The 17942-nt window shown below is 40.4% G+C and overlaps 1 protein-coding gene across 1 annotated transcript in view; it reads left to right on the forward strand.

Moving 5' to 3' along the window:
- ADAMTS17 (ADAM metallopeptidase with thrombospondin type 1 motif 17) overlaps window positions 1-17942 on the forward strand; it is a 191470-nt gene that overhangs the window by 161981 nt on the left and 11547 nt on the right. The window contains exons 20-21 of the mRNA XM_037396065.1: window positions 3316-3520; window positions 7120-7272. Coding sequence (XP_037251962.1) covers window positions 3316-3520; window positions 7120-7272 — 358 coding nt within the window. The remainder of the gene's footprint in view (window positions 1-3315; window positions 3521-7119; window positions 7273-17942) is intronic.

Consider the following 17942-nt stretch of genomic DNA (forward strand, 5'->3'; position numbering starts at 1 on the left):
TTGAAATACAGTTGCAGTGATTCTGTGTCAGAGGCACTAAAATATATTTTCAGCTGCTTATGAAGGGAGCTTTGGGAGAACTGTGGAGGAACATCAGCATGCTGCCAGTGCTGCACATACGACTCGCATTTACTTGTTTGCCAGATCATTTTACAAGCCATTGAACCAAGCAGAGATTTTACTGAGAGGTTGAAGTTTTGTGGTCAAAGTGATCATCCCCTTGATGCCTTTGAAAATAGCCTACTTTACTGATATTATTATTCTTCTTCAAATATTTAATCTGCCACTTGTCTCTTGGGTATGAAACTAAAACCACCACTTTCAAACAGCCTTTAATTTCTAAGTATTTTGATTCCATGTAAGCAGCCATTGTCACCAGTCAGACAGAGTGAGCTGTGAGGTTTCAGTGATCCTTCACATCATTGCCCCACCTTGTTGTAACCACTGGGCTTGGACCAGGGGTGGATGTAGTCGATCGGTAGCTGAAGCTGGCCATACAGATGCCACTCTGACAAAAAAGCTGGAGACTGCATTTTCACCACAGGCACAGCTTTATATTGATTCCCTGGGGTTTGGCTCATGCCCTGTGCAATCATTCTTCTCATGATGATAATATTTGGGTTTTCTGTGCCAGTTTCCCAGTTACACCGTGTCATATCTGTGCTAGAGCAACACTAACTAGAGAACACCAAACACGGTAGAAACGAGGTGATTTCTCCCATCCAACAACCAAAAAAATATATATGAAAAAGGCATTTTTTTTCCTGAAAGGAAAGTCATAACCTTACTTCTTAAGGCACCTTGGAAATAGTTGGCACGCTGCGTGCTGCCCATCCTAAATGCAAGCTCACAGACGGCCTCTGCCAAGAATGTATTTTTATCTTTCTGCTTTGCTTTCAGTCCCTTTTTCTTTTGCCAGTAGCTGTAGATCACAGTGGGAGTACAGTGCTGAAGTGAATATTAGTTCAGCAGAGCCTGTACAGAAACCGTTCCCGGCCCGGTGACTCACGTTCAGCTCATAAAGCAAAGTCACTCTTGCCCCCTCCATGCATGCCCTTGCTGAGCGGTTCCTTCACCCAGATAGATAACTCCCTCCACATTTGCTCTGACAAGGCAGAGCCCAGCTGATATCAAGGGAGCCTGGCTATTAATTTTCATGAACACTAATTTCTGCACTTCAAGGCTATTTTTGTCAGCTTTTCAGCCCTAGTAGTCGATTACTCAGCTGGCATTTTCCCATTCTGTAAGTAAAATACTAAGCACTCAGCCACAGAGATGCACCAAAACTACTGTCTAGAGAAACACGTTTGGTGTCTTGCCAGCTGTTTTAGCCAACAGAAATTCACAGATGTGTCAACTGCTTTAATGCACAGGAACATTTGAGCGGGGCCCTGTTCCACAAAAGACAGATGGCCAGCCTGCCCGATCCCATCCTGCTCAAACCAAATGGCTTCTGCCTTCACTGTCAATGCAGTCGTCAGTGCTGTCACACCAGGTCATCAGTCATAGCATTTGGCAAATGAATGCCTGACAATTGCACCAAGTGAAGATGTTTCTACAAAGTGTGCTGAATGATTTTTCCCTGTTCAGGAATGGGAAGATGGAAAATGGTTGTTTTATTTGTTTAGGAGAAGTTTACACAGCAATTTCAAAGGAAATTTGGTTAATAAGTTGGCACATATGGTGCTCTACCTGAAATATGGGACCCTTCAGCAAAATCACATAGTATTTCTGAGCAGACTTGTTTTTGAGAAGTCTTATTTGAGCCACTTATCATAATAGACAACCCAGGACTGGGTGACAAGTAAAAGATTCATGGTGTAAGGATACTAATTTTGATGACAGTCCTAAATAACAGACCAGAAGGTTAATTACCTGGTGAGAAAGGCATGATAGCCTTCCGGTGCACAGTGCCTGCACAGTTATCGTTCCAGTCTTTCACTTCATACAGGAATGCCTGTAATTACAGAGAACATGTTCCTCATTGACAGATTGCAGGAAGCATAAATATCGGTGCTGTTTGTCTTTAGGAAAAGAATTGTCCCTCCGTACATACTTCCTAATTCAGATTCTTCGCAGACATTTTATTCACTTCCTCCTAGCCCAGCTCTAACCACAGTGGTGCTTACAGCACTCGCTGGAGTCAGTGGGAGCCTTTCGGTTGGCCGTATGCTGGGCTGGAAGGCAGCAGGGTGCGAGTGCCTCGTTTCCCTTGCGTGCCCACAGCTGGGACTGCTCATAGCAGCCATGCGTTCCTTACTTTGGAGGAACCCCGACACCTCACAACCTTGTGCTGGGTGTTTGCCAAAGAGCCTTTAAAGACATAACAAAGCAAACAACAACAACAACAAAGGCCATGTATTTGTTCCCAGCACCCTTTGATCAAAGGGGAAGGAAATGGCAACTGAAGTGTGCTTACAAAGTAAATGAATCCCAAAGGCTCAGAGAAATGCTCCCATCCAGGCTGCGTTATGGCACATCCTTGTGAGCTACGGCACCTCTGAAACAACATTGTAGGATCCTTTCTCTAAGGAAAGTCTTGGGTTTTTGAGTGCTTCTTGAGCCTTAGCAATTAAATTCAATTCAAGCTTTTTAAGAATGAACGTGGCCAGTTATTCTCCATTTTTGAGGCCCCTAATGCCATGAACTTCAAACAGATGAGATTCCGATTAAACATCCTGGAAGGCCCAACTGTGAAAAGTGAAATTTCATCAGCGGCCGTGAAAGGGTGAACTAAAAGTGAGGCAGGAGCTGTCTTTGTCTCCCAATAGTCTGGGATGTAGAGGATATATATGCTTTGAGCTCATATAATGGCAGGCTAGAGAGGGAGTGGAGGAACCAGGCTGGGCTAGGTGTCTGGCTGTAGCATCATCCCTGTTTGTACGCGGTAAGTATAGGTTCGCTGCACAGCTCCACTGCACAGCGATGTGCATGAGATGTACGAGCCATTTTTCCAGGTATCTCTCAAAGGCTACAATATTTGTGGGATAGGGTAATCTGCAGACAAGTCTGTCTTTAATTGAGGTGAAAAATGCAGCCACATTGTAGAGACTGGGGGTTAAAGGGAACTATGAAGAGTTTGTGTTTCTGTCTAACATGGAGAGAGGAGTGGATATTCACTTGTATACCAGCAATTTTCTGCTTCACACACTTCATCTCCCAAAGGTGATCAGATGATCTCAGCACGACAGCAATATAGCATCATCAAAGGACCCACAAATCTAGGAAGAGTTGTCCATTTGTCACTGCTTTTAAGTGAAGCTTAATGTTTTATCCCACCAGTTTTTAAACATTTCTTCTCTGGCTTCTTCCCAGCTGGGTGACTGGCCATTGGAGTCCCTGCTCTGCTACTTGTGAGAAAGGTGTCCAGCACCGGGAAGTAACTTGTGTTTATCAGCTGCAAAATGGCACCTACGTTAACACGAGAGACCTCTACTGCCTTGGCAACAAACCAACAACAGTACAAAGCTGTGAAGGACGGGACTGCCTTTCTATCTGGGAAGCATCGGAGTGGTCAAAGGTAGGAACTTGAATCAAGAAAGGAGCCAGACTCCACACAGCTCTGGATACACTGGCCGTAATCCAGCGAAGTGCTTAAAATTAAGCACGTTCTCACAGTCAGCATACTCGGTGCCTCATAGTGTTGGGGCACTGGGTAGGATTGTCATTTGTTGAGATGGTCAGTTTGGTGCTGAGGTTTGTATTCCATACCAGATGAGTTATTAAGGCAGGTTTTAGATATCATGCTATAGTAACTGTATCTTTCTATCTGAAAACTCTGACCAGCAGGAACAAACATTTCACTGACCTGAGGCCAAAAGTATAGTAACCCACCAGGGCTTCTGGCTCCATTTAAATGTGGTCTGAAACAAATACCAGATTTATCAACCATCTGCATGTTACAGAGAATGTACAATCTTTGGGTGTTATCCAACTTCTTTTGTGTAATTCCAGGAACATGGAAAAGCTGGTTATACTTTGTATAAAAGATGCATCTCCACACAGTTTCAGAATTAATAAATTATTCTCAGATATTATAAATGCATTTCAGATACAAATGATGTGTGGTCTAGGCATCCTGTGTTTGTTTAGCAACAGAGTGAACCGGGAGTATGCCTACAGTTCATGACTAGAACTCAGCTAATACAGAGCAACTTTGTACTTTGTGAGTAGCAGTCCTAAGGGGATGTCCATGTTAATTTTGGTAATTGTATCTGTTAGGCTCATCTGAACAATGAGATAATACTCTTGGCGCAGTACTTACAGCTCTACCAGTCTCATTCCAGACTGACTGTGTTATGGGACTGTCCACCAACAGTCATTTCTGTGGGACGGATCTTTCCTTGTTACTTACCTCTATTTTGAAACAGTGAGCTCCTGTTTAAAGCATTGTGAAAGAGCTTTTGCAAAATATTATTGTTAGAAGTGTGCTTAAAAAGTTGCAGAAGCTCAGGATACAAAGGATCTTGCACTGAGAAACAGCGTCTCTTAACAAACACAACATGGCTCCATTGTCCACCTTTTGAACAGGAAATCTTTGTTTGGCAAGTGAGATGATAGTTAAGTGAGAGTACTGTTTCCTTTCAGTAGGACACGGTACCTGTTCACTAATGCATGAGATTTGTTTTCTTTCTGAGTTCTTTCATTTCAAAAGATGTGGAGAAACACATCAAAGTTTTAATATGTTATCTGATAAGTCTTTTGTACGTTGTATAGGAGTAACCCTTTTCAGATGGTGCCCTCTTTATTTCTTATAGCTGGACCAGCTGAAATGTTTATAGCTGAGACTATTCTTACAGTTCCTACCTGGTTTATATGGGGATTTTTTACTTGGGTCTTTTGTTGACAGTCCCAGGCCACTTCTCTCTCCTTTTTATGAAACAGAGTAAGTCAAGTTACAAGACTTTTTCCAGAGTGGAAATCCTCCATATTTCTGACCACATAATACGTTTGCAAATACATCATATTTTTAGATCATATTTTCAGTAACTGGCTTACTTTTTATTTGATAAATTTATTTACCCTTTGTCGTGCCTGTAATAGCCCACTCCTGATTTTAAATTGGTTCTTGTTCTGGCACATTTCTGCTATTATGTAGCACAGTTGACTCCAGGACACTTCTGATGCTTTGCCAGTTTGAACACTTCTCATAACTAGGACTTTCTTCAGTGGTAATCACTTTAATCCTTAACATTTTAATCTGATGTTGTGGAGTAAATATCACAGTAGTGGTATCATTTTATAAATCATTTTCTCATGTATGTTTTTGAACTTTTTGGTTATACAACAAAAAACAGTTGACCACATTGATGTCTGGTCCCCAACCAAAAATGTGTGTTTTTAAAGCAAATTCCAATGCAATCTTTGTTGTGGAAAAAATTAAGTTCCCCTTTTGTTGCCAAAAACTTGAGGTTGTTTTGGACAAAACACTGCTGAACCCGTTTGTAATGACAAAAATACTGTCAGAAAAACGTGAATGTTTCTACTGTTAGGGAACTAGAGTAGAAAAAAATATAGATTTCTTTCAAATAAAGGAGCTGTGTCTTAACTGCAAAGTTGTGTTGGTCCTTCACAAAACCTTGTGGGATTTGACTAAGTGATTTGTTAATAAAATAAGACCTAATGATCTCAGCAGGACACTCAGGGACTGCGCTCATTAATTTGTAGACTGCTCTGTTGTGGAATCTCTGTAAAATCTATATGTTAAGCAATTCTTCATGAAAACAGAGGACTTGGGGAAAGAAAAAAACTCTTAAAGAGGGTGATTTATATGTGACCACCAAAGATCTGTTGGAAACCTTTTGCAAATGCTGTTTTGTCTAGGAAAGTATATGCAGTATTAATCTGTGAATTACTTAAAAGCTTGTGGGAAGAACAAACAGTTGGTGTTTTTCCCAGACTTGCTTGTAAAACCCACCTAGAGATTTCTCCTACTGTGAAAAATACTCCCACTTCAGTTTGATTTACTTTGAGTAAATTGCACCATTTGAAAGATTTTATATATTGTGCTTTGTAGTTTGAGATGAACGAGTGCAACCCTGAGGAGTCCACCCTGAGGGCTGAGGAAAATGATATATAATTTGGGAAAGTCTATACAACTTGGGGCAAATTCATGGCTTTAAGGTACCATTTAGGGAGATCCAGCTTGGGATCTCTGGCAAGTCTTGTGCTCTGAGAAGTCCAGCAAAGCAATTTCTGGAATTCTGCAAAGCCTGAAAGAATTCATCCCTGTATCTAGCAGAACTATACAATTGTGCTTGTTACAAAGATGTTACATCCGTAAGGAGGTCACGCCATGAGCAGCACATAGTAAATTAAGTGGAAGGTTTCCCAGATTTTCAAGAAGTCACTTTGTAGTGCTCCGATGTATTTAAAGGCATGTCTGTTTGCTTGCCAGCTCATAAACGCTTGTCATTCATGTCCTTAACAAGGCCAGCAGGTCAGAACTGCCTGGATTGTATTTTTAAGATGGTTAGACAGGCATGCTGAGATTTGTCCATTTGATGTAATTTATATCAAGCTGATGCTTGTTTCCAGCATAGACCCCCTGGATGGAGAAGCTTCTTGGAATACGTTCAAAAGACCTCACAGAATATCTCATATCTTCACTATTTATTCAGTGTCAAATCAACTGGTTTTTCCATGCTGATCCCCTGAAGGGGAGAACTTGACATGCTAGAGGAGGTTAGTTTTTATCTCACTTGGTACATATATCATTTTTCCACCCATCTGTCCCCAGTGGGTTTTCAAGAAAATTTCTCACTCTTAACCACTGCAGTGGCATGAAGAGCAGAGAGACTAGTTATGCTGGTTTGTAGTGGCATGCATTTAGATGGCTGTGACAGCATCAGCAGATCTGTTACTCTGTTACTGAACTGGTTCTTTGAAACAGAAATTCTTTGTCAGTTCATGCCAGTGTCCTTTACCCACCTAGCAGTCAATGAAATCAAGACCAATTCCCCAGTAAAACATCATTTCCAGCCAACCCTTGGCAAAGATAACACATGGGTGACCAGATATCCTGCTCTTTGGAAGCTACTTGCATAGGGCCCAGAAAAAAAAAAAAGTTATCATTTCTAGGCATCATGTAACAGAAGACAAATACCTGTTGTTTTGCAGTGTTCGGCAGACTGTGGCAAGGGTATTCAGAAAAGAACAGTGACATGCACAAATTCTCAAGGAAAATGTGATGCAGCCACAAGGCCAAGAGATGAGGAAGAGTGTGAAGATCACACAGGCTGTTATGAATGGAAAACAGGCGATTGGTCTAAGGTAACAGTGAACACTACATGGTATTCTTTGTAAGTGCAAAGATGTTCTGTGCTATGCTTCTGTGTGCTGTCTGCATTAATTTGAAGTTTAAATATTTGGAAAGGAAGGGTTTAACTGATTTTAATTGGAGGTTTTGCTGGGTTTTAAACTTTTCCTCTTATGCCATTTATAAATCAAACTTTGCAACACAGGCTTGTGGATATGACCCAGCAAGTTTTAGAGAAGTGTATTCCAAGCAGGACAGAAATGAGTATTAATGACAGTTTAAACATCCAAAGGCAAAACCTACACAAGATTCCCACCACAGGTGGACTCTCTTGTCAAAAAGCTACTTCATAAATGATGCTCAAACTGCTTTCCATATTTCAAGAAGCAAACTCTTAACAGTTCTGGTAGAATTCTACAGAAAAGAGCTTATTAACATTATCTTCCAGGAGTGTAGGAAACTAAAGAGGTGTCCCATGCCCAGCCTGGGCAAGCTAAAAAGAAAATAGAAGGTTGGTTTCCTTGAGTGTAAATATATGTTAAAAATTTGTACTTTGAGTTACGAACCTAGTCGCTGAGAAAAAGGGAAATCTCGCAAGGGAGCTGTGGTGAGAGTTTTGTCTCCCTTAAAGCATCATAATGGAGTTGAGAAGAGAGCTGGACCTTAGTCTTCACATCCCACAAGTCATAAATCTGAAGTTTTGGGAGAATTGTTGTTAAGCTGAATACTACTGGGGGGAAGCACAGGGAGGCCTTAACAGACACACAGAAACAGAGGGTAACAGAGCACTCACAGCTGAGTTCCCTTCCTCTGCCTCATGCAGGTCCTGCATGCAGAGCCAGACAGTATACTGTTTTATTACCACAGATGCAAGACTAGAGCTGCGCAGCTGAATTTCATGCTGGTCTGGGACCTACACAGCATAGTCCAGTCCTAGACTTACTCCAGCCACCTGAAATGAAAGCAAGCCATGATTTTAAAGGCAGAGCCAAAACCATCAGTCCCTTCCTCAGGGCTGGATTTTACCTTCACTTAGGCCTGCCTGAATTTAGTTTCTCCAGTGACATCAGTGGAATTAATTCCGGAATGCAGTGGCCTAAACCAGAGCAGACTCTGATCTGTATTTGCGCTCTGATCTTAAAGTAATAGGTAGTTTTGCTTGGGAAGGAGCCTGGCAATGTGAGAAACTCAGCTTTTGCCAGTGTTGTTCATAAAGCATCCTTTACATTACTGACTTCATGTTTGCATAAAGAACTAAAATTTCCCAGGAATATTATATTCCAGCTTGGTTTTATCTTATCTTTGCAACTGTACTGTTCTTTAAACAGAAAGCCTACTTCGTGTTCTGGAATGTACGGCATGTGCAGAAACCACTGGGATACAGTAGTTGCATTTTGCTTTCCAAAAACCCAAACTCCAGCAAGCAAAATCCACTGAAATAGAGGCCCATGATGGGCAAATTGGCTTATCTGCAATTGCTTTTTTTTTCACATTGTGATTAGGAATTACAAATATTTTCAGATCTACTCTGTCATAGATACATGAACTTAATGGTGTCAGTGCTGGAGAATGCATTAAGAACCAATACATTAAGAATGTATTAAGAAATACAAAAGGTTTGCATTTACGCTGAGCCAGGAATTTGTATCACAGAACGTTTAGAGTAATGAACATTATTTTATTCATAACCTGGCACATGGAGTCTATGCAAGCTGGCCAAAACAAACAGTTCCTGTGTGTTAACAGGTGAAATAATATTATTTATTTATTTATTTATTTGTGGGCTGACAAAACATTTTGGCATGCAAATTGACCAGGATTCTCTTTATAGAGAGGAATATGAAATAATTGTGTATTTTCTGATTACATGGATTGAAAGTTCAGTATTGTATGAATGGTTCCAATCTGATAAAGATGTTGGCTCACTGCTAGAAAGGCTGCAATCATACATTGGTCACAGTAAATAGTGTTGTTGATGGATTTAGTGTCTGCATGTGAGCAGGACAGAATAAGTGCAAAATCACTTGTTATTTGCAATTCTTAACTCAGGATCAGAATCCTCCCTGTGTAAAAGGGCACAAAAGCTTATGTGCTGCGTATGTGGCCTGCTTCTGTCTGCAGAGAGCTTGTGCCAGCTCTCTGCTTCCCAGGAATTTCACCCCATGTGAGTCCAGCAGGATGTTCTTGGACTTTGATTTGGTTTCTAATGAGCGTTTAAAATTCTAGACATATTGGTTAATTCTGACTGGACACTTAGGTCACACAATTAGATTCTTATTCTCTGAGTAGAGGGGTAAACAGAAGGCACCACTGGATTGCTAGAAAAGGATATGGGTAGATACAGTTCTCTGAAGAAAATTTATTGTCCCAGCAACTCAGATAGCTGAAATGTTTGGTATGGAATTCAATTCATCACAAATCCTGAGCAAAGGATTTTCATCATGAGGATGCAGAAGCTTTAATGCAGGGCTTAGACTTTGAGGGAGAGCCTTTACAGCTATCAGTGACTCCTCTTTGGTGGTGTCTGGCTTAAAACACTTCCTCCTTTAAGGAGAAACAGAGTCTGCAGCAGTTAGATTATAGTGAACTCTAAAATTCACACTTCCAGCGCAAAATTCCATTGTAAAACATTTGTTCCCAGTGCTGTAAAAATTGCTTTGAGAGAGTTTTGTGCTGACTAAGATGGAAACTTTTTCTATTAATACAAATTGATCTCAGAACAAGCAACAACTTTCTGCAATTAATGCATTGTGAGTTTGTTACTGATTGTTAAGAATCATCAGGGAAGCAAGATTTAACTAACAGTAGTAATTATCACAGACTAAAATAAGGGGCTTTGATGCTTTATGTGCAAACAGCTTGCATGATGACTTGGCCTCCAATCCTTAATTTCGCAAACTAAAATCTTTTGAAGATACTAGGAAGTCATGCAAGAAAAAGGCAAACCCTCACTGAAAAAGTCAAGTCCAGATAAAACTTGTAAATAGAACAATCTGCTTGGGTGGTAATGACAGACTGTTATTTTTATATTAGTAGTAGTATTTATAGAATACGTGGACTCTGTGCATGAGAAGACAGGTCAGTTCCCTAAGGAACTCCCAGCCCTATATGTTTAACTCGCCTCACATCTGACAGCAGTGAGTATGGTTATGCTATAGAAGATCTTGGATCCTGTTGCATTCAGAAAGCACAAGAGTGGGCAGCAGTAAAATCTCCAAATCTATGCCAGGAAGGTTGTGGGTTTATGTTCTCAAACCCTGGATCCACTTCTGTGTAGAAGAGGTGAGGGCTGGAGGCATGGCCATGCTGATCTTTAACCTGCACCTCATCCACTGGCCTTAGTAACAGCTCTGCAGCCAATGCCTGTCCACGTTCTGAAGAAGAGGAATTTTATTCCATTTTCTGTCAGGTTTATTAGCAGATGATCCTTACTGCATATTATAGCTGTGGAAAGCATTTGGAGCTAATTGAGCAGATCCAGCAAGCAGTCTTGGCTGTGATATTTGTATATTCCTAGTGTATTTGCAGCGTATTTCAAGTGTTGCATGAGGAAATGATAAATGTAGTTCGCTTTGCAAACACATAGGGCCAGGTCTGCAAAGTTGTTTTAAATGTCTTTCTTAGTCCTGTAATTCTAAAGTATTTCTTAGTCCTGTAATTCTAAAGACAGAGTATTCTTCTGTTACTAGTAACCATGTGTAACATCTATTACCAGTGCTATTAAACTTGCAACTTCCCTGCACTACTGCAACTTCTCTTTTAAACCCCTTATCTCAAAGGGATATAATTATTTTTAGCATTTAACACAAATGGAGCATTGGTATTATGAGTTAGGTAACTAAACTGTTCCTGACCTGAGAGTCTTTGAACGTAGTAGAAAGATAGATTGCACAGTAAGAGACCCATTGAAGGTGTTAACCTCAAATATTTTTTTAATTTTTTTATTCTTGCCTAGATTCTTCAGAATTGCAATTCATTATATCATCCTTTTTTATATATGATGCAATATACAAATGGGAATCCAAGCCATTCAATTGTTTCTTCCAAAAGGAAATTCCACATCCAGTTTGCATTCAGTTAAAGAAACAAACATCTCATACACGCTTTCTACTTTGAGATAGTTCCTCCTTGTTTGAAATCTGAGCTGTTAAATGTTCTAGCGGTGGAAGCATTTTTACATTTTTGTTGTAGCTGTGCTAGTCAAAAGAACAAACACAGGTTGCTCAGTTTCCCAACACTCGCCTCAGACACCTAGGCTGCTGAAAATGTGCCTCTTGATGCTTTAGCAAGACAGCAGTTCGTTCTTTCATGATGAATTGTATTTTGCTGACAAACTTTATGTCAAGGATTACATTCCTGTGAAGAACGCAGGCAACTCGTGAACTGAACGTGTCTTTCCATATGTGGCTGTCCAGGAAGCTTAGCAGGGCGCACAGCCTGAGTCCGTGCCACCCTCCTGCTTTAGGCTGCACTTGAAGGGAGCAGCTGCAGGACTTGGACTTCACGCTGAAGTCTGCCTTGACTCACACAGTTGAAAACATGTCCCAGATGATGTGGGGGTGCACTGCTGGCCTGCTGCAGGGAGATGCAGGCTTCATTTATTGGCTGGCTATGGTGGTGACAGAGGTCAGTTGTGCTTGAAGGTGAACAGCACTAGGGACTGCTTTTTAGCTACCCAAGGCTCCCCGTGTGCCCTCAGCTCTCACCCCTTCTGCTCTAGTAGTAATGTAGCACGGAAAGCACTTGGGTGCAAATGTACAGGCCAAGGCTGTATTTTTTGAGTTCCTTTTCTCCAGTTGGCTCCTAGACTCTTCTAGGGTATAACTGAAACAGCAAGATCATATAGCAGGAGCAATCCTCCACAAGATTTTTATGGATTTTTCTTCATTTCCAGTTTCACTTAATTGTTTCACTATTTTATATGCCTCAACATACTCTATTTCTGTCCTGTGACTGAAGTACTGTATTTCGAGCCAATAGCACAGAATGCTTCAGGGTTCCCAGGTTTTTTTTTTTTACTGTTCTCCTTTTAACTGGTATTATATCAAAGGAGGTAGAATGGCAAGCAAGATACGCTGCTCCATCGTTAGTGCTGACTTTCACAAGGCTGCATTTTCAGCTTTGTGGATAGAAGTTTAAACATGCAACTTCTGTCCCTCAGGCAACAATTTAGCTCATTAACCTATTATATTACATAGACCAATAAAAAGATTTTTAGAAGAAGAAAGATACATAGAAGCCTTGTAATATATGGGGTTTGCCATATTTTTTCTTTGCAGTTACAGTAGGTGCTCTGTAAATACCAAGGCCTATATTAGTCTCAGATAACCCAATGTAAAGCCAGGGTAACTGTCTTTCATTCTTCCCTACAACCCACTGGCCGCAAGCCAAGGATCTCACTCAGCACAGTGGGTCAGATATCAGTCTCTCTTACATTAGTGTAAATCCAGATTAATTCAGCCACTTAAGTTAATGTAAGCTTATGCCAATGCCATGCAGATCAGCATCTGAGCTGATGGCTTGTACAAGATCTTTGGGTCTTGTGTAGGAACCATCACAGATGCATGCTCTCAGGTGAAAACAGAAATATATGATGTCAAGCTGGGGTTCAACTAGGAGAGAAGGTAGGGGAGAAATCTTTTTCTACCACTTTACATCTTGTATAACCACCTGGCACAACTTTCACTGGATTCAGAAAGATTATACACTCCAGAAACTGGAAAGGATCAGCTTGGCAAAGCGTTATGTTAAACAATATTCTTGTTGCCAAATAGTGTCAGTAGTGATAAAGCACATCTGAAAAATTACCTATAGCTGTCTGCCTTCCCTGGACATCAATAGTTGCCAATTTTTTTACAGTATTTTGCTCAGCCTATGAAATGCTAGCTATAGGAGAATATTAACAATAGGGAGGAAAAAAATCTAATTTCCTATGAGAAAAATACCGGTTTTGTGCCAGACATCAAGGTGTTTCATACTGAAGATCGGCAGTCATTCATCACAATGGGTGGTAACAAGGATTTTATAATTATAAATTAATTGTTTTGGCAGGCTTCCAAATATCTAAGAGATAAAACCTCTAGCCTTGCAGTACGCCATAAAACATGTTGGAGTTGGTTTTGATTTTGGGTTGTTGTTTTGTTTTTTTGGGGAAAGGAGGGGGGTGGTGTCCAAAAAACACTCTACAGTCTTGCAGTGCCAGGAAGGCATGTTTTCTGAGTTCCAAATGTTTGGGAACATGAACAAAATCCTCTATACGCCTCATTTTTAATGATTAATTCACATTACATGATAAGAAGAGTAAATCAAGGACAGCTGTGTTATAAATATAGAAGCAAACGGTCCTTTGTTCTAACATTCATTACAAATTCATGGCTTGACCCACCATCTGTTTATGATAAACTATGGACAACTTGTTAATTCTTCATAAAGGTCATAAATAAGTTCAGCTTCTTCTACCTTGGAGAAAATAACTTCTCTTGTTGAATTGAGAGAAAACTTCACAGGAGGGATGATCGCTTAAAACTGCAGTTTCACATCACCGCTGGCACAACCTTTCCTGCCACTTACTTTGGCTCAGCAAACAACTTAATGATTTATGGCTGCTTGTGCGCATTCAGCACCATAGCTAGAAACTGATGTTGGAAGGGTGTCTACAGGCCTCACTGGTGCAAATCAGTTGTTCTCCAGAAGGTGATAGAGCTGGATATGACAGGAGAGGACCCAACAAGCTTTAGTATTTAAATCCTCTGCTTCTCTGGTCTTAGGCATGACTAGGACCCAGAGCATCAGAATGTCTTAAACCTAACTCCTGCCCATATGGACTGCTCTTAGTTGTACTGCTGGCTGTGGCTCCTCATGGTTCGTTCCTCTGGTGTGTGATCACTGATGTGCAAACCACAACCTTTCTTGCCAACGCGTAATCTCAAAATACCTCTTACTACAGAAGATGAGAACAAATGGCCCAAAAGTGGTTATACCAGGGACACTCCTCAATTTGGGAAAGTTGTTTCTAGTATCCTAGTAAAAATGTCATGCAGGCCTTTAGAAAGGAATATGGAAAGCCGTTGCTCTGCATTTCTGAAGTAGAATGGTACCCTTCTGAGTTTTGATGAGCTAAACCCACCCATCATCTTTAGTTTAACCTCCATTGAGGAAATGCACAAAATAAAGAAGATCTCTATGTGAGAGAAAGCTAGTGTTTGTTTTACAAAGCAGAAACCACTTCTCTCTTCTGCTGCAGTGAAATCAGTTTTGTTTCTAATACCATGGGTCATGTCACTGACCCACCAAAATCAATGGCCAGCTCCCAATGACTTCAACGAGTTAAGGATTTCAGCATAAAATTAAGAATTCTGGCACGTGGCTTGCACTTTACATATGACAAAACTCAAGGCTATTGTTTTGGGGTTTTTTGTTGTCTTCACCGTCAGTGCAAGGCATGCTAGACTTTCCTCTGTTCCCTTTATTATTTTATTCCATAAATTTAGGTAGAAGAGAAATGAACCGTCTTTAATCCAAAATAAGGGTTCTGAGAAAAGGGCTTGGGTCACTGAAGTAAAAGCTTCAGGCGGGGAGATATCTCCACGTTCCTGCTGCCATTTCACAAATCTGTCACCTTGGGCTGCTTAAAGCCCAGCCTAAGGCCCTTCTACTGCCGTGTACCACCAAGTAGAACTGATTGCTCTGTTGTGGACAAACTTAGAAATGTTTCATGCCTCCACTGGAAATATGCATTTTAGGAAAAAAAGGAAAGTTCATATGAGTTTAGCTCATATTAACTGCAGACTTTTGTCTGATCATGGGTCCATCACTTAAGTGAATTCAATTCACTGAGTCCCCTAGCCATCTGTCAGTTACCTTGTTTAGGGTAGTTGGTTAGCCTCCATTTACAGTCACTGTAAGACAGGCAGTTCCAGGTAGGAGTTTTATCTCCTTTGCTGACTTGCCTTTTGAAGAGGTAATCTCTCTGCTGACTGCAAAGAACCTAAACAGAACTGGTTCAGTAGGATGAATCCCACCCCTTTTGCTCTTTGATTCTGTGTCTCCACATCTATGAAATGTCTTTAGCTATGGTCAGAGGTGTAAATATTGTATAATGGCCGTGAAACAAGGTTTACTATCTATACTTGTGCTAATTGCTGGCACCAGTCAGTGCAGCTGTAGTTGGAAACCTAGGCATGGAAAGTGAAGAGATGCCGACTACAGGGCTGGCTGGCCATCGCATTCCCATGTAAGCTACAGAAACAGCTACAGAAACCAAGTCCTGTTCGTGCCTTTGAGGCAATGACTGCTCCTTGCTTGCACAACATTTGCACAGCTCATCTCTGCTGGAGTTTCTGGGAACATCCATAATACAAATTATTTAGATGGTTCCTTAGTAAAGGAGAATGTGCTACAAAAAGCCCATATTAATCAGTGTTTTGTTTGAAGTGGAGCATGTTCTGTCACAATGTTATTGTCTCATGTTCCAATATAGCCTCCAGTGATCCTATTAATTGGAAGAATAACTTTTCCTTTTTTATATTTTTTATTTAAAAGCCTAGATCATTAAGTGCAATTTTTTTTTTGATGGAGAATTAAAGCCTCCCACCAAGATCAGTGGATTGGAAATGGAATTCCATCGTAACTATTATACTCTTTCTTGTTTTTAATGTGAAAAAGAAGAAAGCATGAAAGACAAGCCTGTTCAAATATTGCTATTCATTTTCGCTGAGTTACTCTAAGATGTTACAATGTCTAGCACCACATTTTTAAAAATATGAACAGTAGGTAATTCACCATTTAAAGTTTATACTACTCATCTGAAGAGGCTTTTGTCCCTTGAATCCTTACGACACACAATATGTATCACTGGCAGGGATTGCTATAATTTTGCAGTCTTTCCAACAGTATTTTGAGATTTATAATGACTACTGAGGCTTTAAGATGCCAGACTTCCAGAACATCTTTAAAGAGCAATTAGTATCAGCCTGCTGGTGATCTTTTGTTTGACTGTGCAAAGAGATGAAATGCAGCGTTAATTCAGCATGATACATTTCAAAGCTGAGTAGCTTCCTGTCTAGAGAATGTTCTGGCAGGACTGAGATGGCAGAGATGAGCAGCCTTTTGCTGAAATAATCCTAGTGGAGTCCTTAATTATTTTATTTTTTTTTAATAAATTGCATTTAAGTAACACTGATCATTAACTGATGAAAAACTAAAATATGTGTTCAGTGGAGCTTCAGTTCCCAAGATATTCTTTCAGGCTAACATCTGTGACAGGAGTCAGTGTGGGACTATAGCTCATATAGCCCATAAAAACATTGCTCAGCATTAGCAGCACCCACTGCTGCAGAAGCAGGTCAGCCCAAGTTGAGTTATGTGATGCCATGGTTATATAGTTGTCCATTACTATCTAGTTAACTTAAGATTAGCTTGATTATACCTTTTACATAAGGTGTTTTTCAGCATAATTTCCTTGCAGTTTTTTCAGGTGGAATAAGCAATGGAGTGTTTCCACTTTATACTTGTCACAGATCAAAACATTAAACACGCAGTATAGGTGGCATGCTAGAATATGGTACCCTATAGGCAATACCATATTGTTTCACATCAATGGCTTGATCCTGTTCTTTAAATCCAGTTTGAAAACTTGTGAGGAGTAAATTCGTCCTGGTTGGTATAATGAATTAAATTACATTTCCTCATTAGCATTCACCTGGGCTGCACCGCACAAGTATTTAGAGGCACTGTCACTACCCAGAATATTCATGCATTCAGCTCTTAATCTCTGACCTCTCTGTATACAATGGAACTTTTCAGAATAGCCAAGTCAAGCTTAGTTACGCAGTGAGACATGCTGGATGTACTGGTCAGGTCTTGTTCCTTAGGGTCATGCAGTTTGAAAACACAGCTGTAGGCAGTTTGCAAAGATTGCTTCTCTCTTTTCCTTCGAAGATACTGTCAGATCAGCCATGAGCATTTTCTGCTGTAATTTATTGTTTCTTCCCATACTGAGTCAGAAGGGTATGCATTTTTTCTTGGCTAAATTAAACAAATCAGTCATTTCACAAAAGTTTCCAAATGAAAGATTGTTGTAAGCAAGACCAGATATGTTCTTTTTACAGAGCTGGGGTTCAAAAAGAAGAAAAAAGAAAGAAAAGAAAGAAAGAAAGAGAAAGAAAGAAGGAAAGAAAGAAAAGAACAAGGAAGCTTGAAAAATAGCTTACAGTTTGCTTTGGGCTAGTTAGATCTTATCAGTGAAAAGACAAAAATTTCTTTCTTTAGCATGGTGCTGTGGTGAAAGTTGACCTGGTATCTATGAAAGCATATTGCATGCTGCTTTTCAGCTAGAACTATAGAGTTTAAGTTAGCGATACTTGTAAAAAGCCTGATGTTAAGGTGTGCGGACCACTGACTTCGAGAGCACACACATGTATACTATTAAGGTCTCAGGAACGGGGCAATTACAGGACATTTGTCATTCATCTCGGATGCCGTGTTAGAATGTTATTAATAGGAACTTGTCTTGCTTTCTTTCTGACTTTCATAGAGGCAAGAAACAAGACCCCTGGGGGGAAAAACACTCTACCCTATCCTAGTGCCTTGAAATACTTGAACTCTGAAGTCAGTAAAGCATGACTCTATCTCTGAATATTGGAGCTTTAGCCATAGTGTTATCCTTGGCTTCAGCAACTTTCAG

The sequence above is a fragment of the Falco rusticolus genome, chromosome 7 (assembly GCF_015220075.1).
Source record: "Falco rusticolus isolate bFalRus1 chromosome 7, bFalRus1.pri, whole genome shotgun sequence".
Lineage (NCBI taxonomy): Eukaryota > Metazoa > Chordata > Aves > Falconiformes > Falconidae > Falco > Falco rusticolus.